This window comes from Bidens hawaiensis, unplaced genomic scaffold (genome assembly GCF_021521415.1).
Source record: "Bidens hawaiensis isolate Kalapana, Puna unplaced genomic scaffold, B.hawaiensis_p1.1 tig00039472_1, whole genome shotgun sequence".
Lineage (NCBI taxonomy): Eukaryota > Viridiplantae > Streptophyta > Magnoliopsida > Asterales > Asteraceae > Bidens > Bidens hawaiensis.
Window position 1 is genome coordinate 47809 of NW_027496935.1, and position 25521 is coordinate 73329.

Below are 25521 nucleotides of genomic sequence, written 5' to 3' on the forward strand. Positions count from 1 at the left end.
ATCGACAATGCCAAACAATTCACTGACAGAAAGATATCCAGTTGGTTCAAGGAATTGCACATCAATCAGGTCTTCACTTCAGTATACCACCCTCAAGGGAATGGCCAAGTGGAACGCGCGAACCAAAGCTTGCTGAATGGGCTGAAGAAAAGGTTGGAGGGAGAGTCCCATGCATGGGTCGAGGAGTTACCTAATGTCCTGTGGGCGCACAGGACATTAAGCAAAACCAGTAATGGCGAGTTCCCGTTCATCCTAACCTATGGAAGGGAGGCTATGATTCCAGCAGAGTTGGATGCCCATCCTTTAGAGTGCTCATGATGAGTAAGACGAATAACGAGCAAGAAAGGAGGTTGGATCTCAATTTACTTGAGGGACGCAGAGAGGCGGCTATCATCAGTGAAGCCAAATACAAGAAAAAGCTAGAAAAATACTACAATCAGCGCGTGAAAGAATGCCACTTCAAGAAGAATGATTTTGTCCTTCGGAACAATGAAGATAGTCGCGCAATACCCCCGGGAAAGATGTCTCCCAACTGGGAGGGACCTTATCAAGTCTCGGAAGAATTGGGAAAAGGCGCATACGCTTTAAAAGATTTAAATGGAAAGAAGATCCCGCGCACATGGAACGCAGCACAACTTAGAAAATGTTTCATGTAAAAGTTGTCAAGTTTTAATCAAGGCTTTTTAAGCCATTATGAATAATGATACGCTCTATGCGTTCTATTACCTTTTGCATACATGTTTCACACTTCCCTTTATTAATTTTGAGCAATATGACAACATTGTATTGACATCAAACTAAAAATAAAACGAAGTAAAACATACATGCGCGAGCTTCAAGCTCAGACGCGTTAACGAGTTTTAACTCTAAAACGTCAGGGCCTTAGCCCAATAATATGAGCCTTAGCTCAAATTACTCATAGCATCCATCCTACGTATTGCGCAGCTGGACCATAAAAATACCTAAGCACAACTAAGGCAAAGCACATGCCAAAGCATAGTTGTTAAGGTCTCAGGTCGGGGCCGCGCATAGGATCATAATGGATATAGGCAGAGTAACACATGCTGACACGTAAAGGCTAAAAAACTCATTCATAATTCCCTATAATAAATGCACGATAACGTCGCGCAAAAGAGGAATAATGAAATGCCAAGGCACGTGTCAGCATATTCAGAATATCGCAAAATAACTTGAAATATGACAACTGTTAAGGATTAAGTAAAAATAATTTCCTTACAACCTTGTTCAAGTTTCAATGTGTAAGTATACCTTATATTCAACAAGCACACACATGCAGTATAAGGAGATGAATTGGGAATGCGCAAGATGCGAATAAAGGAAAAACAAAATTTCATTCCGAAACATAAAAGTTTACAAATTTACAAATGATGAGGTAAAAACTACAAACACACAAAAAAAAAAAAAAAAAAAAAAAAAAGAGGGGCTTTTCAAGTCTCTATGTTAATATCAGCCTCTTCATCTTTTCATCATTATTCCCTCCCTCAGCATCTGGCGCAACCCGCTCCTCATCATCTCCAAACTTACCATAATCAAGCTGTTCGTCTTGAATATAGTCGTCTTCTGTCATGATAGCGTCAGGAGTAGGTCCTTTGGCCACGCCAGAGCCGCTGGCAGAGGTAGCGTTTCCCGCGCCATCATCATTGCCACTAGTCCCTTCACATTCATCAAGTAATTTCTTTAAAGCGCCAAGATCGGGCTGGTCAGCAAGCGCGGCTATCTGCAAGTCACAAGGAACAGTATAAGTACCAAAGATTATGAAAATAAGTCAAGTAAACTCATTAAGGTTAACATACCTGCTCAAGGATGGGAATTGGAGTATTCAAGTACTTCTCCCCCATCTCAGCCATGTCAGCGCAGACAGCGTCGAGCTGATAAGGGTAGTCGGATGGATTCTTCTTTAGCATGCCATATTCATAACCATCCTTAAACCCCTCAGCCCGACCCACCAAGCGCGACGCCGCATTACAGTCCATCACAAGGGTCTGAAACTCGTCTGAGTATTTCATGGCATAAGCGCAACGAGTCACACCCTGTGAAATCAGCCATTGACGGTCCTGCGCGAGGGAAGAAACAGACGTCTCAAGAGCAGGGATTTGAGAGTTTAATAACTTAACAGTTTCCTTGACTTGTTCTAGCTCTTCTTTATCAGACGCTGCTGCCGCCAAGGCTTCATTCTTTTCCGCTCGCGCAGCATCGAGCTCTTTCTTCAGGCGCGCAACCTCAGTCTCCAATAAAGATTTTTCAGTATTAACCTGCACAATAGTTTGGTCACGCGCGTCCACTGCCAACTCCAGGTCACGCGCTTGACGCGCGTACTTGGCCACATCTGCCTCTGCCACTTGCAGTTTCTCTCACGCAGCTTGCAGCTCAAGCCCGCGCTTCACAAAAGCAGCGTTGGAACTTGCCCGGTTCTCGCTAAGTTCTGCTTGGAGTTTCTCAGCTTTCTCTCGGGCATCAGAAAGATTCCAAGCAGAAACCTTAGCCTCTTTCTTGGCCTCCGCAAGGGCATCACGTACCTTTATATAATCATTGCGAAGCTCTTGGAAGGCAGCAAAAAACGCAGACCCAGCAAAAAGGTGGTCATTAAGCAAATCCACGCGAGCGCGGTCCTCTTGAAACCTCCTTTCAGCTGGAGGAACAGAGTGAGCCCAAAAGTCTTCACATACGCCCAAGGATTGGAATGAGCTCTCTTCAGTGATACTCCAGCTCGGGCGGTATATGTGATCGGCTCCCTACAAACACAAAGCAACGCAAAGAAACATTTTAGTTATCTAAACACTAACTTGGAAGTCTGCACAGCGGAGCAAAATAAACTTATACCTGAGGAGAACCGGCAGAAAGATTAGCGCCAGCTGATGAGCTCCTGCCTCCCCCATGAGAAAAAGGCTGCGCCACAAAATCTCGTGGCGCTATAGGGCTTACGCGGCCACCATCAGAATTTTCAAAATTAACCTCCTCATCATCCTCTATAACAGGTCTCTTCTCCTGCGACTTGGAAGAATAAAAAATAGTCTCACGAGGAGGGCTGCGCGCAGGAGGAGGTGAGGGAGGTCTTGACGCTGTTAGAGCAGCGCGAAAAATAGTCTCCTGCTCCTTAGTGATCCCAATGAGGGGAGATTCAGTACTTGTTGGAGCAGGAGCAGAACTAACGGCGCCAGCGCTAGCAGTGCCACCAGCAGCTTGTGTGCCAGCTATAATTCCTATGAAAAAACTAACAAGGAGAAATGATTCATGACTTGAACTAAAGGAAAAAATCAGACAATCAAAGCGCAATAAATACCTTGGCGCACCGCAGTCCGCGAATTAAGCATCGCCATAAAGTCCATTTTCCCCTCTTTTTGAGGGCAAAACAGAAGACTTCAAAACAACCTTCGGCATAGCCTTGGCACCTTGCTGCGCCTGAGGTTGAGCCACCAACGTTGCCGGCTCTACAAACATTTGAGTGAACAAAGCTTCATTAATAACTCTATCGGAATCACGCTCATAAAACCACAAAATATAAACAAAGTATACCTGTTGGAGAAGACGAAACAGCAGGCGCAGCACCGCTTCCCTTGTCTGCCGCGCGCAGAGATGAGGTGGCAGCACCATACCTCGTGTGGACTGGAGGAGTGCTCACACCTTGAGGCAAAGAAGACAAGGAAAACTTGGAAGTAAAACCCTTGGTTTTCTCAAGTCCCTTCACTTGAGTAGGAGGAAGATTATGGGCAACAGAGGCATCATCTTTTTTCTGTTTTTTACTGGCCCCTGCTGTAAGGCCCCGTTACCGGTAACCCTACTTTCGTGTTGGATTTACTCATAAACACAGTTCTAAATATCAGAGTTAATCAAAACAATTATGCGGAATATAAAACTTTCATTAAACATTACATAATTCATAACTTGTCTCAAAACATCCTTTGTCTTTCACATTAAAGCATTAAAATTAGAACATCATAAGTCTTCAGATGCCAGACTCTTGTTCAGTGCCACGTGTCTCCTCAAGCGAGCTGCCTCATCCTACTCACCTGCGTGCATACTAAAAGTCAGCTACGCTGAGTGAGTTCTAGATAATCACGTAATCATACCATTCACATAACATTATATTCTTTCATTCATACTTTCATACTTTCATATTTTCTTACTTTCTTACTTTCATACTTTCTTACTTTCTTTTGTATTAACTTAACGCATCAGCGACCACGTTAGCTTTACCAGGGTAATACCTAATCTCACAGTCGTAATCCTTTATCAATTCTAACCATCTTCTCTGCCTCATGTTCAGTTCTTTCTGTTCGAAGAAGTACTTTAAACTCTTATGATCGGTATAGATAGTACACTTAGTACCGTACAGATAATGCCTCCATATCTTAAGAGCATGCACTACAGCTGCTAACTCCAGATCATGCGTCGGATAAGTACTTTCATGGACCTTCAACTGTCTAGACGCGTAAGCTATCACCTTCCCCCGTTGCATCAACACGCAACCTAACCCTTGATGCGAGGCATCAGCACAAACAACGAAATCCTCGTCGCCATCGGGCAAAGTAAGGATTGGAGCTTGCGTGAGCCTCTTCTTCAATTCTTCAAAGGCTTCTTCCTGAAACTTTCCCCAACTGAATACTATCGACTTTCGGGTCATACCGGTCAGCGGTGCGGCTATCTTAGAGAAACCTTCGATGAATCTCCTATAGTAGCCAGCTAACCCTAGGAAACTTCGTATATCAGTCGGATTCTGCGGAGTCTTCCAATTCGTTATCGCTTCAATCTTAGCTAGGTCCACGGTAATCCCTTCAGGATTAATCACGTGACCTAAAAATTTCACTTCTCTTAACCAGAACGCGCACTTCGAAAACTTGGCATACAACTTCTCTTTTTTCAGAGTCTCCAGTACCTCTCTCAGATGCTCAGCATGTTCAGACTCGCTCTTTGAATAAACCAATATATCATCGATGAAGACGATAACCGACTTATCCAACATCGGTCGACACACCCTATTCATCATGTCCATAAATGCTGCAGGAGCATTGGTTAGACCGAATGACATTACGAGGAACTCGTAATGTCCATACCGCGTTCGGAACGCTGTCTTAGGGATGTCTGCCTCTTTCACCTTCAGCTGATGGTAGCCTGATATGAGATCTATTCGTGAGAACCAACTTGAACCTTGCAGTTGGTCAAACAGATCATCAATCCTTGGCAACGGATATCTATTCTTTACCGTCAGCTTATTCAACTCACGATAATCTAAGCACATTCTCATACTTCCATCCTTCTTCTTCACGAACAAAACTGGTGCGCCCCACGGGGAAACACTCGGTCTTATGAAACCTTTGTCGAGGAGTTCTTGCAGTTGGGACATCAATTCTCTCATCTCCGACGGTGCTAGACGGTAAGGCGCTTTAGCGACAGGTTGGGCTCCTGGTATTAAATCTATCTGAAATTCTATCTCTCGCTTCGGCGGCAACCCCGGAAGATCCTCAGGGAATACTTCTGGGTAGTCGCGTACAATAGGAACATCTTTCATTTCTTTCGTCTCGGCCGCAGCGTTGACGACATACGCCAGGTAGGCACGACACCCTCGCCTTAGCAAACCGTCGGCTTTTATCATCGAAATGACACTAAGCCCAGAACTTTCCTTATCACCATAAACCGTTACCGCACTACCATCCAATGGCTTTAACCTTATCATCCTACTCTTACATACTATCTGAGCCTCAAACTCAGACAACCAATCCATACCCAAAACCACATCGAACCCTCCCAAGGTCATAACGTACAAGGTAACAGGGAACTCATGTCCCTCCAATTCTATCCTACAGTTCTTAACCATTTTCATTATTTCAACCGAGGTGTCACTGGCGGTTTCTACTACAAAAGTTTCAGACACTCGGCAACCTTTCATTTTAGCTAGTTTACTAAATGTCGTAGCTACAAAACTTCTATTCGCACCAGAATCAAATAATACAGTAGCGGAAACACCGTTCACTAGAAACGTACCTGTGACAACATCCGGAATCTGCTTGGCTTGTTCTTGGGTCAGCATGTAGGCTCTAGCTCTTGGCCTAGCTTGATCGGCATCCTTCTTTCTACTACCTCCAGCTTCACTCTCGGTACACTCCCTAGCAAAATGACCTGTCTTACCACACTTGTAGCATGCAGGCTTAGAACTGCACTCATGAGCATAATGACCTGCCTTCCCACACTTGTAGCAAACATTCGACCCAAATCTACATTCCTCGGCATGAATCTTTCCACACTTATGACATGTATCCGAACCCTTTCCCCACCTACACTCACCACTGTGTGCCTTGCCACAGGTCTTGCACGACCTGTTCTCCCAAACTCTCGGCTGCTTGTTCTTAGGGTTCCACATCTGGGTACCGGGTCGTTTAGCAGGAGCGACCCATTTCTTTTCTTTCTTCTCGTCTCCCACCACCACATCATCCGCAGTCAAGTCTGCATAGACCATTTCTGCGAGTTCGACAGCAGAATCGAAAGTAGCAGGTTTACTTGTCCTGACTAACATGCGGACTCTCTGTGGTAATCCCCTCACATAACACTTGATCCTTTTAGCCTCAGTGTTGACCATATCGGGCACCAACCTAGACATTCGATTGAACTCGGTGGTGTACTCACGATGTGTCATTGTCCCAGCTTTCAAGTTTAAGAATTTCATCTCCACCCTTTCAACCTCGGCGTCAGCACAGAACTTCATCATCACTAACTCCTTCAGATCATCCCACTTCATCTCTTTGATCTCTTCACTGGTCTTCCTCTGCTCCACACTCTCCCACCAATACATAGCCTCATCTACAAATGACTGAGTAGCATAACCCACAGCTTGGTCGGGACGGCATTCGCTAATGCGAATAACCTTGTCCATAGCGGTTATCCATTGGAGAGTAGCGATTGCGTCTCCCAACCCGGTCAGCTTTGGCGGGTCACAACCTTTGAAGGACTTATAGTTGCAACCGCCTCGGCCCCTCTTCCTATCATCATCTTTCACAGACCTATCCCCACTCGAGGCCTCTCTTTCACCTTCCCCATCCTTTCTACCATCACCACCCGCCCCTTCAGCAGTTCGCTCACGGCTTCCAGCAGATCCTTCGGGATTCAGGTTCTTCACAGCAGCAACTACAGCCTGAACGATGGCTGCTTGAACTGCGGGGCTAAGTTGAACTTCTTCGTTGTTGTTCTGGTCTCCTCCAGCTGCGCTTCCTTCAACTTCGGTGTGGGAAGCTTCTTCTACCGAAGGTTGCCGGACAAGACGAGGCCTGCCACGACGTCCAGTGCGACCCCCAGTTTCAACAAATTCTCCAGCTCCAGCCATCAGTATTCTAAAGGGGAAAACACAAACATCATCACTCAAGGAACTATTTAGTACAAGGATAGTAAGGCTAACAGGTAATAACAGTGGCCAGTTGTGATTAGCTGATCACGTTACTTTCCGTGTCCTATACACTTCCCTCTATGAGTCTATTTGTGCTGGTTCTACTTAAGCAGTTTGTCAAATTAAACAATCAATTATTCCTATCCCTGCCGCTCACATATCTTTCCATTCTCATTAACATATATCATTTAATCATACACCTTACCCTTACTGATCTTGCTTGAGCAACACATGGCATTCTTGAACTGGCATCTTCTTTCATTTCTTACTTATATCCCATACTCTGTTCGAGTCTAAGCATGTAGGATGCTTAAATCTCTCGAACTTTGCTCTGATACCAACTTGTAAGGCCCCGTTACCGGTAACCCTACTTTCGTGTTGGATTTACTCATAAACACAGTTCTAAATATCAGAGTTAATTAAAACAATTATGCGGAATATAAAACTTTCATTAAACATTACATAATTCATAACTTGTCTCAAAACATCCTTTGTCTTTCACATTAAAGCATTAAAATTAGAACATCATAAGTCTTCAGATGCCAGACTCTTGTTCAGTGCCACGTGTCTCCTCAAGCGAGCTGCCTAATCCTACTCACCTGCGTGCATACTAAAAGTCAGCTACGCTGAGTGAGTTCTAGATAATCACATAATCATACCATTCACATAACATTATATTCTTTCATTCATACTTTCATACTTTCATACTTTCTTACTTTCTTACTTTCATACTTTCTTACTTTCTTTTGTATTAACTTACTTTCATATCTTACGTTATAAAGAGCATTACGCCCTACATTCCTCGAGTATTATTAGGGCTCGGTACCCTCCTTCCTCGAGTATTATTAGGGCTCGGTACCCTCCTTCCTCGAGTATTATTAGGGCTCGGTACCCTCTTTCCACGAGTATTATTAGGGCTCGGTTTCCCTCTTTCCACGAGTATTATTAGGGCTCGGTTTCCCTCTTTCCTCGAATATTAGTAGGGTTCGGTTCCCTAGTTCTCGAATATTAGTAGGGTTTGATTCCCTCTTCGTTACCATACAACCATACATCATACCTCGAGTAATATTAGGGCTCGGTACCCTTTTCGTAACCATACAACCATCCTTTCCTTCTTTTATTAACTTTATCACATTCATACACATAAGCATACATATCATACTTACCTTAACTTAGCGTTACAACCTGACATTACGTGCAATATCCGAAGATCGTTCACGTACCGTCAAGCCATAATTCATACATTTCACATTATTCACATAAGGCATACACTTATCTCTTAGGATAAGCGTATTAACAAACATATTGAGTATGCACACAGCCCCGAAAACATAACACATAAATGGGGCTAGAAACTCACCTGAACACGGTTACGTTCACCGTTAATCGTAATCCCTTTCTTCAGTTGTGCATGGCTGACTGTATAACAAGTATACGTATCAATTAACTATCACTTCTCATAATGTATTTCTATCTTTATATGACCCACAACGAACGGGGGTCCGGGGGCAGCGCCCCTGGCAGCGGGGTCTAGGGGCGGCAGCCCCTAGCAGGGTCCAAGGGGCAGAGCCCCTGGCTGGGGTCGAGCTGCCAGGTCAGCTAGGAAAAATTTTATTTCCATTAACTGTCTTAACACATTTTTCATTAGATTTTTAATTTATTTTCTAATCGAACTTGGCTTTAGGCGAAGTTAAACCTCAGGCGAACTTAGCTTTAGGCGAAGTTAAACCTCAAGCGAACTTATCATCAGGCGAACTTAGCTTGCAGGCGAAGTTCATCAGGCGAACTTAGCTTGCAGGCGAAGTTCATCGCTTGAAGGCGAAGTTGCCCAGATGAAGGCGAAGTTGCCCAGATGTCCGCTGTTTCGGTTTCTGATCAACATTTCGGGCGATTTTAACACCCTTGTTAAGGTTCAATATCACCCACTACGCTTCCCGACCATTTCCGGTCACTTAACACTAAAAAAAAGCTTGGATCTTTAAACTTCAAAGTTCAAGAATCTTACCTTTTGAGCTTGTTTGGATCTCGTTTATCTTGGTATCACCACTAATCTTTCTTTCTTACCCGGACCTCGCTCGATCCTTCCTTCTTTCTCGGCCCGGCCGGCGGCGGTTTTTGGGTGTGCTTGGTGTGTGTGTGTTTAGGAGAGTGGGGGAAAATGAAAATATTTTGGGATTTTGGGGGTATTTATATCCCTGAAATCCCATTCTCATTTAACCCATCTCAATTAATCCAAGTCCAAGACCCGCTCCTTCCCCGACATTAATCAATTACGCGAAATCACTAAACATAACTTTCTTTATTCAACATTATAAATTTTAGGATGTTACACCTGCGCCAGTCTTGCCTTTAGCCTTGCGCTTGAGTTTTCGCGCTTCAGCTTCTTCCTCCTCCCCTTCCTCTTCCACAGGCTCCAACCCATAATTAGCGAGCGCATCTACAATACGCGCAACAGAAATGTTAAAACCAAATTTGGTATTCTAAGGGCCTAAACACAAATACAAGGGCTTACCAGGCGCATCGCTGTCAAAGCAAAATTCTAAGTCGACAGGGATGAACATATCATCGAAGCGATCAGGGAAAGCAACTTCCCCAGCGTTCAGGACGACAGAGCCACCTTCTGTATGCTCGTCATAGGCGGCGTGGATGTATTCCTTGCTTTCTGCATAAAACAAGACAAGTGATATCAGCAAAACGAATTATACTCGCGCAAAATTAATGCAATGAACAAACAACCCACCTGAGCCATCAACATGGATGACAGGCTCAGTCTCGCAGTCAGTCCACCTCTTGCTCATACCAACCCCCACCAACGCTTCCTCGCAAATATTCTTGGCGGGCGATGGTTCAGCAGTTAATTTTTTAACCCACGCGCCAGATGGATTCTTAAGAACGTCATCATCCGCGGGCGCGGAAGTAATCGCGCGCATGGTCATACGAATGGGAATAACACCAGCCTTGATATAAAAGAATTTTTCAGCCCAGTCATGAAGGCTTTTGAAGGTAACAGTGCCGCACTTAACCTTCTGACTGCGCGGTGTGAATGAGAACCAAGAATCTTGGATTTTCGGCTTATAAAAAAATTGAAAGCGCCGAGGGGTGGGCTCCTCGCGCTGAGCTTTGCACATGAACTCAAAATGAGTCATGCGCACTAATCCACAGGGATGGACTTGAGATATATGAATCCCGTAAAATTGGAGGAGCGCACCTATAAACCTCGTCATCGGAAGACGAAGATTACAGCGGGTGAAAAAGTGAGAATATAAAGAGATATAGCCGGCGGGAGGATCCGCCGCCGTCTGCCCGGCTGCCGGGAGCAGACAACCATACTTAGGGAGAAAACCCTGAGAAGCAATGAGACTATCAAGCTCAGGCTGTTTCGACTTGCAGGGGATCTCGTCCCATCTTTTCGCCGTTTTATTTTTTCCCCCCTCCTCCGACGAAGCCTCGGCAACCCGAATACCCTTGCTGGTTTTCTTCAAAGTAGACATAACCACTGATTTTACACGGCCTTTACTAGGGGAAATTATGGTGTCTGGGTTATCAGACATACAATTGCGAATCGAACAATATGGTTACTTTAAGCACGGAATTCAGGGACGAAGACGAAAGCTCATAATCAGAATGTAAATGATAGGCAAAAGCTCTGAAAATGACAGGGGAGATGAAGAAAGAACCGTCCAAAATGTTTGGTTTTATAGGCCCAGGGGAGAGAAAGAGAAACAAGTAATAATCAGATCTACGCTCACGCGCCCCCACTCGCAGGCGTAGGCCAACATAAGCGCGACACGTGTTCCTGACACTGCATGAGGAGACGTGAAAGGCCACTGTAGCACCTCGAGCACACGAAAGGTCTGACACATAACGTCTCTATCTCTGATGCATGTCAACACCAACCAACCACGTGCATTGACGATTCGTTTTAACCAAAGGGATGGAATTTCGCGCAACGCGCGTACAAGAAAAGAAAAAGAAAAAACAAGCCCTATTGAAAAAGCAAACTATTAAGTCTAATATCTATCTTACCTCGCTCGCGCGAGACAAGACACACATTAGACTGGGGGGCTTGAAGGGGTATGCACCCGCCTTAACATCGAGCGGGGCGGGTCAACCCACAAGATATAGACAAGAGGCTTGAAATCAGGATGTCATGAAGACACAAAGCCAAAACCTATGCGCAAGCGCATGAAACATCTGCGCGTGGCGCATATCACATACCCGCAAGCGCATGAAACATCTGTGAGAATAAAGAGAAGACCTTGCGCATCCCCGAGATAGGCGCATAAAGGCCGCGCGTAAGCGACACACAACAAATGAGACAATAGTCTAATCCAAATCAGGATAAGGACAACCATGATTGTACTCATCAGGCAACCTTCCAGAAGGTATCTTTTAAGGAATAAAGAATGTGCTGATGTTGACAGCTGCCAATGAAGGGTGGACAACTCAGCAAAGCCCATATGCCACCACGTGATGGCACATGGGTCAGGTGAAATACCTTGGTCAGAGAATAATCAATGAAAAAGCACCAGGTTCCTAAGTACACGTGGCGCGAAGCAATAGGAGGAGGCCAAAAAGGCCCTAATTGGGTCTGAGCCCAATCATTGGAAACCCTAATACTATAAATACCACACCACCTCCACAGTTGGAGGCAGGCAAGAAAATATACTCTAAGTCCTTTACTCATTTTCATCTTGATTATATTCTCCTACAATACCTGATTCTCACACCGGAGGGTTACCCCAAAGAGGACCCCTCTGTCCCTTTCTGAGGGGTAAGCTCACGGTGCTGTTCGTTTTGTAGGTGGAAGAACTCGTATCTCGGAAAACCATCGGTGATATAGGACACTCGTACCCGAGGAATGTTGATCGTATACAAGTAAGTCGATACACGCTTCTTCAGAAGCCATGATGGATAAGATATTCAGCAAGCAAACATATTCATGAAATATGTTTGTTAAGTTTGATATTAATTATTAAACGTTGTTCAAAGTTAGATTCTTTTTATTCAACATTTGGAGTATGAAAAGCATATAATATAGAAGAAATAGCTTTTTAGATTATCTTAGTTTGGAAAATATGTTTGACTCATCATTAACAAAGGCCACAGACCAAAGAAAAGCTACATACTGTTAGCTTCACTTTACATCATTATACTCTCTTTCTGATCTAGCTATGTGTGCACTTTAATCTTCCTTATTGTCTTTGGTCGGTCGACAAACTGTGTGTTTTGTGCTCAGCTCGTGTTTCCCCCAAACCACCCTATAGCTTCTCTCTCACCTCTCATAACACACTTACACTTTCAAGTTTCAACATATCATGATAAACCAACATATATATATAAGTACACACAAAATATAACATGCTTGTAATTAATATATATAATATTGCATCATTGTATTTGGCTATCCAATTGTAGGTAGGAAGTTTAATAAATTTATACATATGATGATTTTTCAAACTACCTACATGACATAACATGAAGTAAAAACATGATCAATAGACTAACCTGACGCCAAACAGCAACTGAGAAGTGAATATCCGCACCTGAGAGGACTTTTCTCGTTATCAAATTCTCGGTAGTGGGAAGATCGTTTAGAAGAGTACGCCATGTTACAACATTTACTTGAAAGGCACCCAAGCGTTCCAATCCAAAATACAATTACACATAATACACTACATACATTAATGTGAATAAGTAAAATATTATACATTGCATTGTATGTGGCTATCTAGTTGTAGGTGGGAAGTTTACAAAAATAAATTGTTACATTTGATGTTCAAGCAAAAAAGCACAAGTGAGATAGCTACACAAATGGTTAGTGTTAGACAAAAGAGGTGGACATTAATGCCGTAAGAAGAAAGGAAAGTTAATGTCCCCCTTGCTCTAGAGAGAGAAGAGTGGGAGAGAGAGGATTGTGAGGGACCGATATGAGAAAAAACCAAAAAAGATAATCAATTTCTAACACTAGGAACAAAAGCTAAAGCCTTTATAACTTTATTGTTTACAAGAATTAGAAGGGGCACCACCTTCCATCCCTTCCTCTTCCAACATCAATCTCACAAACCAAAACCTACCATTTCTAGAGAGAGAAACTCATCAAGATCACATTTTTAGATAGAGAGAACACTTAACATAATAAGATCCAGTTATTCTTGCATCTAAAAAGTTATTTTACTAATCTTTATTTACCATGTTTTCTTGGTTTAACTTATAGAAAGAATTGAATCAAAGCTCATGTTTTTAAGGGCTTTTATTTGTATATATATATATGCTCCTCTTCTCAAATTATGATTATTTGGTAACTTAGAATTGGATCTATTCATGTACATGTATGGTTGTATTTACATGCTCATAGAGAGGTTATCATATTATGTGCTCTAAAAGAGAAGAAGAGGAGGTATTAAAAGAAGTTCATCATACTCATCATCAAAACATTCAAAGGTTTTAAGAAAACCAATCAATCCTTCAAGATATCCAACAACAAAAGATGGGTATTAATGATTATTCATATACCAATACTAGGTTAATGTTCCAACCATCATCATCATCAGAAATCTCTCCACTTATGCATCATCATCAACAACCAACATCATCATGGAGTACCCTACCTCAAGTATTGCATCATAACACCATCAACCCGGTTCTTCAATACCCGACCCAAGACCATGATCCATTTATCTTCCCTCCTCCACCACCACCACAACCACCGGTATCATTTTATGGTGGTATGTTTAACCGAAGTTCATCACAGGCTGATCATCATCATAATCTAAGATTCATATCCGAGACACTAGGGCATGTTGTGTACCCCGGATCAAGTCCTTTTGGTCTTCAAACTGACACAAGTAAGATGACTGCACAAGAGATCATGGATGCTAAAGCTTTAGCAGCTTCGAAAAGCCATAGCGAAGCCGAACGACGACGTAGGGAGCGGATTAATAATCATCTTGCAAAGCTTCGAAGCTTGCTTCCCAACACCACTAAGGTAAGATATTATGTATTCATTATTTGTTTATTACATTCATCTTTCCTTAACATAAATGAAAAGTATAGCGTCATGCTATAGCTATCTGGATGGCCGTTTTGACTATAAGACGATTAAATCTTTCCTTAACATAAGTGAAAAGTATAGCGTCATGCTATAGCTAATTAGATGGCCGTTCTGACTATTAGACGATTAAACTATTGAAAATTTTTTGTCAAAATAGCCGTCCTTTATTCAGACGGCTGCTTGAGACCATGTAGGATTAGATGTGAGACTGTGTGTATATGGTTGACGCCAAAGAATTATATGAACTTGACCAAATCATTGAACCCTCATAATTATGATCTTTCAAGAACCATTTGAGTTGTAAGAAAGATTTAAGCTTTTGTTATTGGAAATTATTCATGATTTTTTGAGAATGTGGTGAGAGAATATGTGGGCAAGTTGGTAAGATAAAGAGAAACCATTGAGCAGCTATAAAGCTTGCTAGAAAATTGTTTTGCTGGTGTTTTTGAAGTCCTAGAAGTTATGAAAATAAGCCACAACTTTTTTTACTAACACCAGACAAATTAAGCATTCTTGTCTCAGACTAATAGACTCTTGACACAATTGTATATACACACTGAATATGTGTTTATACTCATGCTAGCTCATGCTTTAAAATTCCATCATTATATGCTTATTCATGATTACTTGCTACTTGCTAGCTTCTACTGCTTTGAAATTCTTAACTATATATATATATATATATATATATATGTCTCTATGAAGTTTTGTTTTCTTTAAACATAATGCTAATCATTCAACATTCATCAACACCTTGCTAGATTGAGTATTGATACATAAGATAATGCAATTTATGTTATCATATGAGTATATATAATCGTATATGTACAAGAAAGTCTTCATACAAGTAGGACTGTGGTGAATAAAACCTATATATCCAACCAAAATTTGGTCACAAATGATATGAGGTAAAGAGAAGAAAAATAAAACTTTACATATAATATCGTATAAAGAATAATGCACCCGGTGATATATATTATATACTTTTAGTTAACTGTAAAATACAATGAAGAAAATAATCAAGCAAACTTCATCAAATCACACACCCAAATTATGATAGAGATCATTACGATAAACCTAACTAATATCAATCAAGAGCGAATTAATGATATAACTCACCAAACACTCACAAAATAACTCTCGGTATAGTATACATGAAATATAACTCAGAAACCCATATTACTCATTACTCGTGTCTGTCTTGATAAACCTCAACTCGGTTTCTATTCAATGTTTTATAAGGTCTAATCATGATTAGTTTAAATGAACTAACTCTAACTTGTTAACCAAAACATTGCTAGTTTTATATATATTGCAATTAGGATATATAACCAACTATTGCGGGCTCATCATTATTATTTGTCCCCCCAAGTCCACCGATCACTTGAAGCCTGAAATTACCAAAATAATATATATATTCTATTAATAAATGCAGTTAATTTAGGTTAGTTGAAGGAAGAATCTTGTTGTTCATCATGTAACCAAGTGACTAGCTTTGTGACCGATTCTTTGGGTCTTATGTGTGATTCTTTTTGTGTACTTTCAGTTCATCTAAAGTGTTACTCTCTCATAAGACTTTTCAGTTAGAAGGGAGTTTCTGCATGCACTGCTTAAGTCAAATGTGTGATATATACCACAGTTACAAAAGTAAGAAGGGCCCTGGCCCTTGTGTATCCTATTGTAGTTTGTATGTTTCATGCTTGTAACATGTGTTCTTATAAGATCGACACATGTTGTTCTATCTGTCTTTATCAACCAAAATAAACTATGTAGTTCTATTTGAACTTATCCAGTTGAATATTTGCATGACTAAACTATTGAGGTTAGATCATTAGTCTTTTTCTTTCTTTTTTTCTTAGGCAATCTGTAGTGGGCGAGAACTTGTAGGCGATGGGGGCGATTTTCGATGTGAACACTGCGCCCGGCGGCAATAAAAGGGCGACAATCACTAGTACATAAGAGCCCTAAAGATGCGGTGTTTTTTGCCAAAAGGTGTGGTCCAAGGCCCGCACTAAATACCATCGCGCCTTTTACTTAAATTGAACCGCACCTCCTGTAAACCGCACCTTCTACTCACTTATTTGTGAACCACATCTTCTGCTTATACCAAATCAATTAAATATGAACCTGCTAATATGAACCTCTTGTATTTGAACCTGCTTGTATCCAAAAGATGCTGTTTTGTTGACCGCATCTTTAGCTTCTTATGATTTTCTTTTTTGATTTTCAAAAAACAAATAATATTTTATATAACCTAATAAAAATTTCCAGAAAACTATAAATCCATCATAAATTTCAATAAAGCCCAAAAAGAATAATATACAAAGTTTCATTGTACCACAAATATACATATGTTTAAAAACAAAAGTAATACACAAACTTTTAAAACCTACATCTTCATTCTTACAACTCGAACCGACGTCTTCATTCTTGCCACCCGAACCGACGTCTTCATGCTCGCAACCAAAATCATAAAATCATCTAACAAAACATAATGCTACATTAATATAATGAAGCTTAAAAAATATATGCAAGTGCGTTCAATAAGAAATTGAATGTGTTCGTATTCGTTTATTTCCATACGTTAACAAAATAAACAAACGGTTCACGACCATAAACAAATATACATAAATGAGTTAAACGTGTCAGCGACAAATTATAGTTTATTTTCAAACAGGTTGGTCGTTTACTTATCAAGGGTATATATGGTATTAGGCAATTTTGGGTCACAGGCTTTATATCATCATCATCATCATCATCGTACTCAGTATATCCCACCAATAGCAAAGCTATGGTAGGGTCTGAGGAGGGTAAGATGTAGGCAGCCTTACCTCTACCCCATAGGGATAGAGAGGCTGCTTCCGGTGAGACCCCCGGCTCGATAGTAGTTTTGCATCAAGCCTTAGACATAAGGCACATAGCACTCAATCATCGGGACACCGGCTGATCGGTGCATGTACCCTTATCTTTCAGCTATCAACGCCACTACATGATGCCTGATTAACCGTCCGTCACTTTTAACGTTATTTTCACGAGATTAGTAAAATAACGTCAAAATTAGTGCAATTTCACTTTTGCCCACCCGAGGGTTCACACATATATACATCATATGTGCGCACCGCAAGCAGGGCTAGGTCACAAGCTTTATATGATACTGCAAATTGAACAAATAATATATATTTGACGGTTTGACTTCTCACAAGTCAAACTACAAGTTGCAGCACACAAGATCATTTCAAAATAATTTTGTTAATGGGTCATAATCTAGGCAGATTTGGTACATGTCAACATTAGTTGAAAATTAGCAGGTTGGGTATTTTAGTCACTATCTTTGACAATTTTAGTCAAACTGCAAGTTATCGTTTAGGTAAGGCCTGTTAGATTTAAAATGGTAGAATCCAGGCTAACCTTGAGACGCACGCCTCAATAGTCCAGCCCTCATACATCAAACACATTCTTTGTCCAACATTGCATCAAGTCTACAACCATTTTCTCAATTTCCTCATAAGAAGTAGACTCTGGTGCATTCCATAACTAAAAACACATAAACAAACTATCTAAATGTATACAAATAAATAAATAAATTGAAATTTGAACTTGAAATATATGCAAATTACTTTTTCAAACTCCCATATATGGTTAATCAACATATAACCGCATTCCATCCATCTTTTTGTTGGTTGCACTATCAACCTAAATTAACAAACAAATTGTTATAACATTAACAAAATCAAACTAAATTAACAAAAAACTATAAGAGTCAATGCGTCGGCTACCATTTGATAAAGTGAACTACTCGCGATGTTCTCATCATGAAGCTGTGGTAAGGCACGATTCACTTCATCGGCCTAAAATAACAAACAAATTGTTATAATATGAACAAATCAATCTAAGTTAAAAATAAAAAATATTGGAGTAAATGGATCGACGTTTTGTGTACGTAGATTTGAAGTGTTCACGGTGTCATCATCGTGTGTTTGTGGCAAGGCACTGTAAAACTCTAACGGGCGACACAAGTCCACTCTCAAAGTATGTGACTTGCTCGGTGCACGTTGGTTCACAAGCTACAAACTAACAAAAAAGATATTATACTAGTTATTACAGTAATATACTAGAATATGTATTAACATAACCAAAAATATACCCTTACTGCTTTATTGAACTATCTGATGAACTAAATGCTCAACCTTTTCAACTTCACTTCGTTTAATTTGTTACATTAAGATATTTATATGAATCAACAATACCATCCATGGAAACCTTGGCTTAATCTAGTCCAACAAACACACCTTTGAAACACAAGATTATCTTGGTTCTGTTTCCCTACTGCCTTAACAATTAAAAAAAAGAATTGAAGTTGTGACTTACTGTGTTTGTTAATTTCACGATGTAAAGTACTGATTTCAGTCAACGCTTGGTCGTGGGTGGTCCGATTACGGGCTGATTTCAGTGTTAGGGTTTGCAATTAGGGGCTGGTCTGGTGTGGCTGCCGGTTGGAGATGGATTTAGGCTGTCTACAGACAGTTATTGAGTTAGGGTTTGCAATTTGATGCGGTTGATATATAAAACCGCACCTTTCGGTTTTTTGGCATCGCACCTTTTGATCATTTTTGTAGTAGTGAATGGGATGGGGCGACTAGTATTTGTCGCCGGATGTGTGTGTTTGTTTATTATTATTATTATTATTATTATTATTATTATTATATATGTGTGTGATATATATATATATATACATACATACATATATATTGGCTACAACACCATTACACCTCTAAAACAAAAATCCATCATTTGTTGAACGAGCGTCACATGGCACAAATAATCCCATTTTGTAGCCTCTTCACTACACATAGCAAAAAGTACCAGTGTTCTCCATTTTCATATCTGCCAACAAAACGAATTAGGACCGAAAATGTGGCCAATTATAGCGACAAAAACTTTAATTAACCCAAAGATATTATATCAAACTTTAGGGTTTCAGTTATGCATCTTGTTTCTTAGTCTTATAATTATTTTAACTATGGTAAAGTATTAAGACCATATCTAAACTGCATTGTAGAGGTATTTACACATTTCATTTAACTTCTTATGCATTCAAAAAGGGTTATATTAGCTGCATTATAACAATTAGTTTATACTTTTAGACGGACAAGGCTTCATTGCTAGCTGAAGTTATACAACATGTGAAGGAGCTAAAGCGACAAACTTCAATAATCGCTGAACAAAGTCCTGTCCCGACCGAGATCAATGAACTAACAGTGGATCACACGTCCGACAATGATGGTAAACTAGTAATCAGAGCCTCGTTATGCTGTGAGGACCGATCAAATCTCTTGCCGGACCTCATCAAGACTTTAAAAGCCCTTAAATTAAGAACCCTAAAGGCTGAGATCACAACTCTTGGTGGACGTGTGAAGAATGTTTTGTTTATCACCGCAGAAGATCATTTAAACGGAAACGGTGATCAGCCAATGGCGAATTACTCGATAAGCACTATTGAAGAAGCCCTTAAAAAAGTTATGGAGAATACAAACGGCGACGACTCTACTTCTGGGAATGTAAAGAGACAAAGAACAAACAATATCAACATCCTTGAGCATCATAGATCTCTTTAACCATTTGCCAAGTTGATGAAAGTCACTAACTTGGTTAATTACTATATATCAGTTTTTTCCTGTATTATCTTTTGTTTGAGTTTGGGTTTGTTATCGAAAATGCAGTCGCAAATACCCAGTTTTCTACTAGTATTATGTGTGGGGTGGTTTGTTTCTTAAGTATTTTTTACTTTTTTTTGTAATTGGTATGCTTAGTATGTTGTGGAAATTGTGTGTATGAACAAGAACAAGTAATAGTGGTGGTGTCCTTGTGTATTTCTCATGAGAGAAGCCTAACATAGCTTTTGGAAGGAAACACCATATTTTGTTTGTTTCTTATCATGTTTAGAGGAACATGTATTTAGTCATAACTAGTTTCTCCATTTGGGTGTTCTTAATTCAGTTGATTTTGAATCTTTCATTTTTGTGTATTTTAACTTGTTTTTCACAAAAACGTTAATTAATTTTGTTAATATTTTCAACTGTTTTAATGTTAGGGTTGTCATAACATGTCGGACACGACACGATAAGACACGATAACTAATTGTGTAATGAAACAATAATTTTCAAAAAAAAAAGCATAAAAGTCTTAACTAATACATAATTCATAAAATATTTGAAACAAAAAACCACATTCTTTAACATATACGAAACAAAAAAAACCGTAAATACATAACGTACTTGAAATGAAAACCATAGAAGTAAATCATAGCATCCATTAAAAATATAATATCGGGTTATGACGGACATAAGCGAAATTCCGTATATAAGTATACCTTTAGGTTAGGACTTTAGAAGCGTGTATTTATTTATTTTTTATATTAAAAAATCTAAATAGGTTACTAACAGGTTAACATGTCTTTAATCTATTAGAACACGAATTTTAACATGTCTTAAACATGTCAACCTGTTTAAGACACGAAACCTATTAAGCTTAAAGCCAAACCTGTTAAAACCCGTGTCGTGTTGTCTCGTATTAACATATTCGTGTCATAAATTGAAAGCACTATTTAGTGTTAATCCATTCATTTTAGTTATCTTTTGACACAAATAAAAACAACAATACTATGACCGGTTTCTCTTTCTCTAAGCACATGGCAAGTTAGTGGGATGAGTATAATGATGAGAAGGTGACGATATGGTTTACATAACCGTCACACATACAAGTGCTACAATTTAAGGTTTGATGATCCGTAATTCAACTTCTAGGATCATAATTAAGCATAGAAGTGCATGAATACGAGCTCGGTCATATCTTATGGGATCGTTATGCAAAGAAGCGGATGAATACGAGTTATGTTGGGGAGTCAAGATTTGTGACGCTTGGATAATCTAAGAGTTGTGAAATACTTTCAAATTTGTGGTACGTTGTCATATGTAGGGGTTGAGTAGTTGCATATAACCGCCACCATAACTACCTTTGGTAGTTTTATAACCACCATAACATCTATTGCCAGGTATATAACTGTTAGTGCGCTGCCTCAAACCGTGATGTTGCTAGAAATTAGATTATAGTTTTGTTCAAATGTGCACTAGCTAGCGCATTCTAAGTTCGATCTTCTCTTCTTTCTTTGTAACAACTGGCATTAATACACAACAAATCACCGATATATTTGAACCTAGGTTATAAACCATGTGCGCTAGACGGGATTGAATACAAAAGGCTGAACTTAACATTAACAATTTCTAATTACCCAAAAAGTTGTGCATTTCATTTTGTTTGGTCATAGATTGAAATTACATTCGAGCGAACATTTTCAGCTAAAAATCAAAAGAAGTGTGAATATGCTCTACAAAGCGTATAGGGGAGAAGACGGTAAAATTGTACGTACATCTTTATTAAAAACGATATTGTTAAATAACATGTTTTGTATCTTTATTGTAAATGTTATTTTTACTTGGTGTATCAAATTTTAATATCCCTCACGTATTACGGAAGTTGTTTTACATTATTCGTTTTTTTATTTTTATATTTATATATTTTTTTGGAGTTTAACTTTATTTTTTATAAGGAAATTTATAATATATTAGAGTTTGATGATAAAATGGTTTCACAAATAACAAAAATGTAATAACACGGTTTAAAAGTTATCTGGGTTTGGTGAGACCCAAGACTTTCTCATTTTTCGTACTATAAAAGTGTTTCTTAATTATAAATAATATAATTTTTTTTTTAAAAATCATATCATAATTTTTAGTATATCCCTATGTTATAGAATTTTCACATCAATAATTTGGTGAAATTTTTTTTATTTTAATGAGTGTTATAACCCGTTTAAGGGATATATGAGTTTGATGGTTTGGTGAGACCCATACACGTAAATTCGGGTAAAATGCATGAGAAACATTCATTTATAAATAAAGTAATATGATGGTTTAAGATAATTTAGGGATGTTTCGTTTATATATATTTAAGATATTGATCACCCTAAATTAGGATTGACTTCTCCAGTATCCACACGGTATCGAGCCACGTTATCCCTCCTAAGTGTTTGACGAAATCCAAAATAAAAACGGAAAAACCAAATTGAACTAGAAACATAAATTCGATTTTGAATTTTAGCGAAAACCGAAATATTGGTTTTAGTTCAGTTTTGTGTTTTGTTAAGAACAAAAAAAAAACAAATAAACTGTAACTCATCTCCTTCTGAAATCGTAACCCCATAAGTTGGAACATTGCAGATCATCATTGCTTCCCCTTCTTCGTTTATCAAAAGAATTCAACACAAGTTCCGGCTAGGGTTCGAGTTCAAGTTCTTTTAATCTCGACTTGATTGAGCTTTTAACGATCTGATCTTGAGTAGTTCACGAATAGTCGAATATATAGCTCGGTTCTTCTACATAACTTGATGGTGTTTTTTCTTCAAATGTATTTTATATTGTCATCTAAGTAACCACCGGGGTTGTGAATACACCTAGAGATCGATGGCCACGCAAAAATTTGTCGTCGTAACATTAATGTATGTGGAAATATATAGTTTGTAAGTTTCATTGCATTGCAATCATATGTTTATTAAAGTTCATAACCATAAAAAGTAGTCATATAAAAGTTCTTGAAAAATGGTTTGGTTTAAAAGCGTTTTTTTTCTTCGAAAAACAAAACGACTATACTCGAGACATAACCCAATGGGCCTACACTTTTTAAAGCCTATTACCAGAAGTTTGTACTCTCTCGGATCAATTTGACAAAATTTGCAAACTTACATGTTTCAAGTTCAACAACCCGATTTATTGATAAAAAAAACACCGGTTTGGACCGATTAACCCGAAATTGACCGAACCGGTTTGTTTCTCAAACCAGTTTCTACCAAACCGGTTCCCAAACCGTACAAAACTGTCGGTTCGTATAGCGGTCTTTTTTTCAATAAAACCGGTTTAAAACCGACCTGAACCATCTACATCAGGTTGGCTAGTTCTACGCTTAAACCGGTTTCTAAACCGAACCGGTTTGACCCAAACCGATTTGGAATATGCAGAAACCAAACCGGTTCGGTTTGTTAAAAAAGAGGTGTACAAAGCGTTTTTTTTTGTCAAACTAAACCGGTTTAAGAGCATGAACGGTCAAACTGGTCCAAATCGATTCTGTTCGGTTTAGAACCGGTTTTTTCTCAAACCGGTCCGGTTTTAAAATCGGTTTGGTAGTTCATAAGGAGAACCGGCTTATAGAACCGGCAGTCTAGGTCGGTTTGGGACCAGGTTTGATTGAAACCAGTTTTTTTGTACATCTCTATTTATAACACAATTATATGTAGGATAAATTTATAGGTTATATAAAATGCATTTTGGTTGTTAAAAAATGCGTTTTGGTAACAAACAATTACTATAAAGTTATACTTCTTTAATCGTATTTCTTCTTAATCACCCGAAGTGGATGGCTTATGAGAGAAAAAAAAATGATCAAAAAGAAATATCGAAAAAAATAAATTATAAGTATATCCAAGTAGTTTAGTCATATAGGTCTAACATATCTTTTATAAGGTTGGAAACCATTATGTGTTATGTGGAGTTAGACTTGAAAATCTTAGACGTCTGTTCTTGATCCTTGTCAAGATTGTTTACGAGTTTAACAAGCCGATTCTCGACCGTTTGGTGAGTTTCTTTGCGAGTTTAACAAGCAGATCATTCTTGATCCTTGACAAGTTTGTTTACAAGCTCTAAACAAAGTATTGGGTCTACAACACCAAAATTACCACTTTTTGAGGGGGATGCAATTTGCTTGGCAAAAGTTTGAAGTTGAACATGTGCAATACTTTTTTTGTGGTGTAAATGACAGCAAAGAAGAGCTTGAGGGGGACCAATACAATAATTTAAAGCCTGAACTTTCTAATAGAAGCCAAATGAGTTATGAGAGCACTTGATAAGCTCTCACTTTTGCAAAAGAGTTATTAGAAGATGGCCCCTATGTGTCCTCTTAGTGTGTACATATGATCTCCTGATCTCTCTACATAGGGCCTCATTCTCCTGGTTAGGTCCAACTCACATGATCAACACCTGTCTTCCAAATTAAATACCTATTATTGGCTTAGACATATGACCTAGTTGAAATATTGTTACATATGATCTATACTTGTTGAGTTTGAATCTTATTATTTTAAAATTTCCCTTTTCATATATGTTTAGTATTCTTATTAGGTAAATGATACATCCTTTTAAAAGTCCTTGTTATGCCATTTGTAATAAACATAAATACATGTGATCTTATAAGGAACTCATTTTCTAAAATCCATATCAAGCACCGTTAGAATCATAAATAGATGATTGGGTGAACATGGTTCTGCCCGGTTATGAGTCAAAACTGAAACTCTAGTTGATATTCTAAGCTTGTATGTTATTAGTTAACAAATTTTGCTAGGTTGATTCGGTTATTGGATAAGATATTGATAATAGCCAAGAATATCGGTCGTATTTTATAATGACAAGCCGACAATCTCCGGAATGATACGAGGATTTCCAAGAAACCGCCATTAATCAACTGTTTTGTTTATTTATAGCGCATAATAGATTCATTTAAATTTTCCTTATAGCAAGCATAATTATTTATAACGGATAAGGAGAGGCAAGTAATATATAATATACTAGCAATTATCCCCCGTATTACGGGGGTTTTACATTATTCGTTTATAATATTTATATATTTTTTGGATTTTAATTTTATTTATTGTACATAAGTTAATAACATACTTAGTATTTGAAGATGAAAATGTTTCACAAAGAAATAAGATGTTATAACTCGGTTTAAAAGCTATTAGGGTTTGATGAAACCTATTACCCGCTTATTTTTTTTTACTATAAAATTGTTTTTTAATTATATATAACATATATCTTTTTTTAAAGAAATCACATATTAATTTTTAGTATATCCCTATTTTATAGGATTTTCACATCAAATATTTGGTGAGGTTAATTTTTAATTTAATGATATGTTATAACCCGTTTAAGGGTTATCTGGGTTTGGTGAGACCTATACTCGTGAATTCGGG

General features: G+C 38.9%; 1 protein-coding gene and 1 long non-coding RNA gene across 2 annotated transcripts; one reads left to right on the plus strand and one right to left on the minus strand.

Annotated features, from left to right (window-relative positions):
• Positions 1 to 13690: 13690 nt before the first annotated feature.
• LOC143591225 (transcription factor bHLH30-like) lies at positions 13691 to 20350 on the plus strand. The gene is made up of 2 exons (XM_077071496.1): positions 13691 to 14381; positions 19592 to 20350. Exons 1-2 carry the CDS (start codon positions 13884 to 13886, stop codon positions 20060 to 20062), a joined length of 969 nt encoding a protein of 322 aa, XP_076927611.1. The 5' UTR covers positions 13691 to 13883; the 3' UTR covers positions 20063 to 20350.
• On the minus strand, positions 18074 to 18434 carry LOC143591226 (uncharacterized). The gene is made up of 3 exons (XR_013145618.1): positions 18377 to 18434; positions 18224 to 18295; positions 18074 to 18140 (listed from the first exon to the last, which is right to left on the minus strand). It is a non-coding gene; the product is annotated as an uncharacterized LOC143591226 (long non-coding RNA).
• Positions 20351 to 25521: the final 5171 nt, after the last annotated feature.

What these genes read in the sequence shown, in the direction of transcription:
- LOC143591225 (XM_077071496.1), top strand. Translation starts at nt 13,884, where the DNA reads ATGGGTATTAATGATTATTCATATACCAATACTAGGTTAATGTTCCAA. An exon ending in TGCTTCCCAACACCACTAAG is followed by an intron (nt 14,382 to 19,591) that starts GTAAGATATTAT and finishes TTATACTTTTAG; the next exon opens with ACGGACAAGGCTTCATTGCT.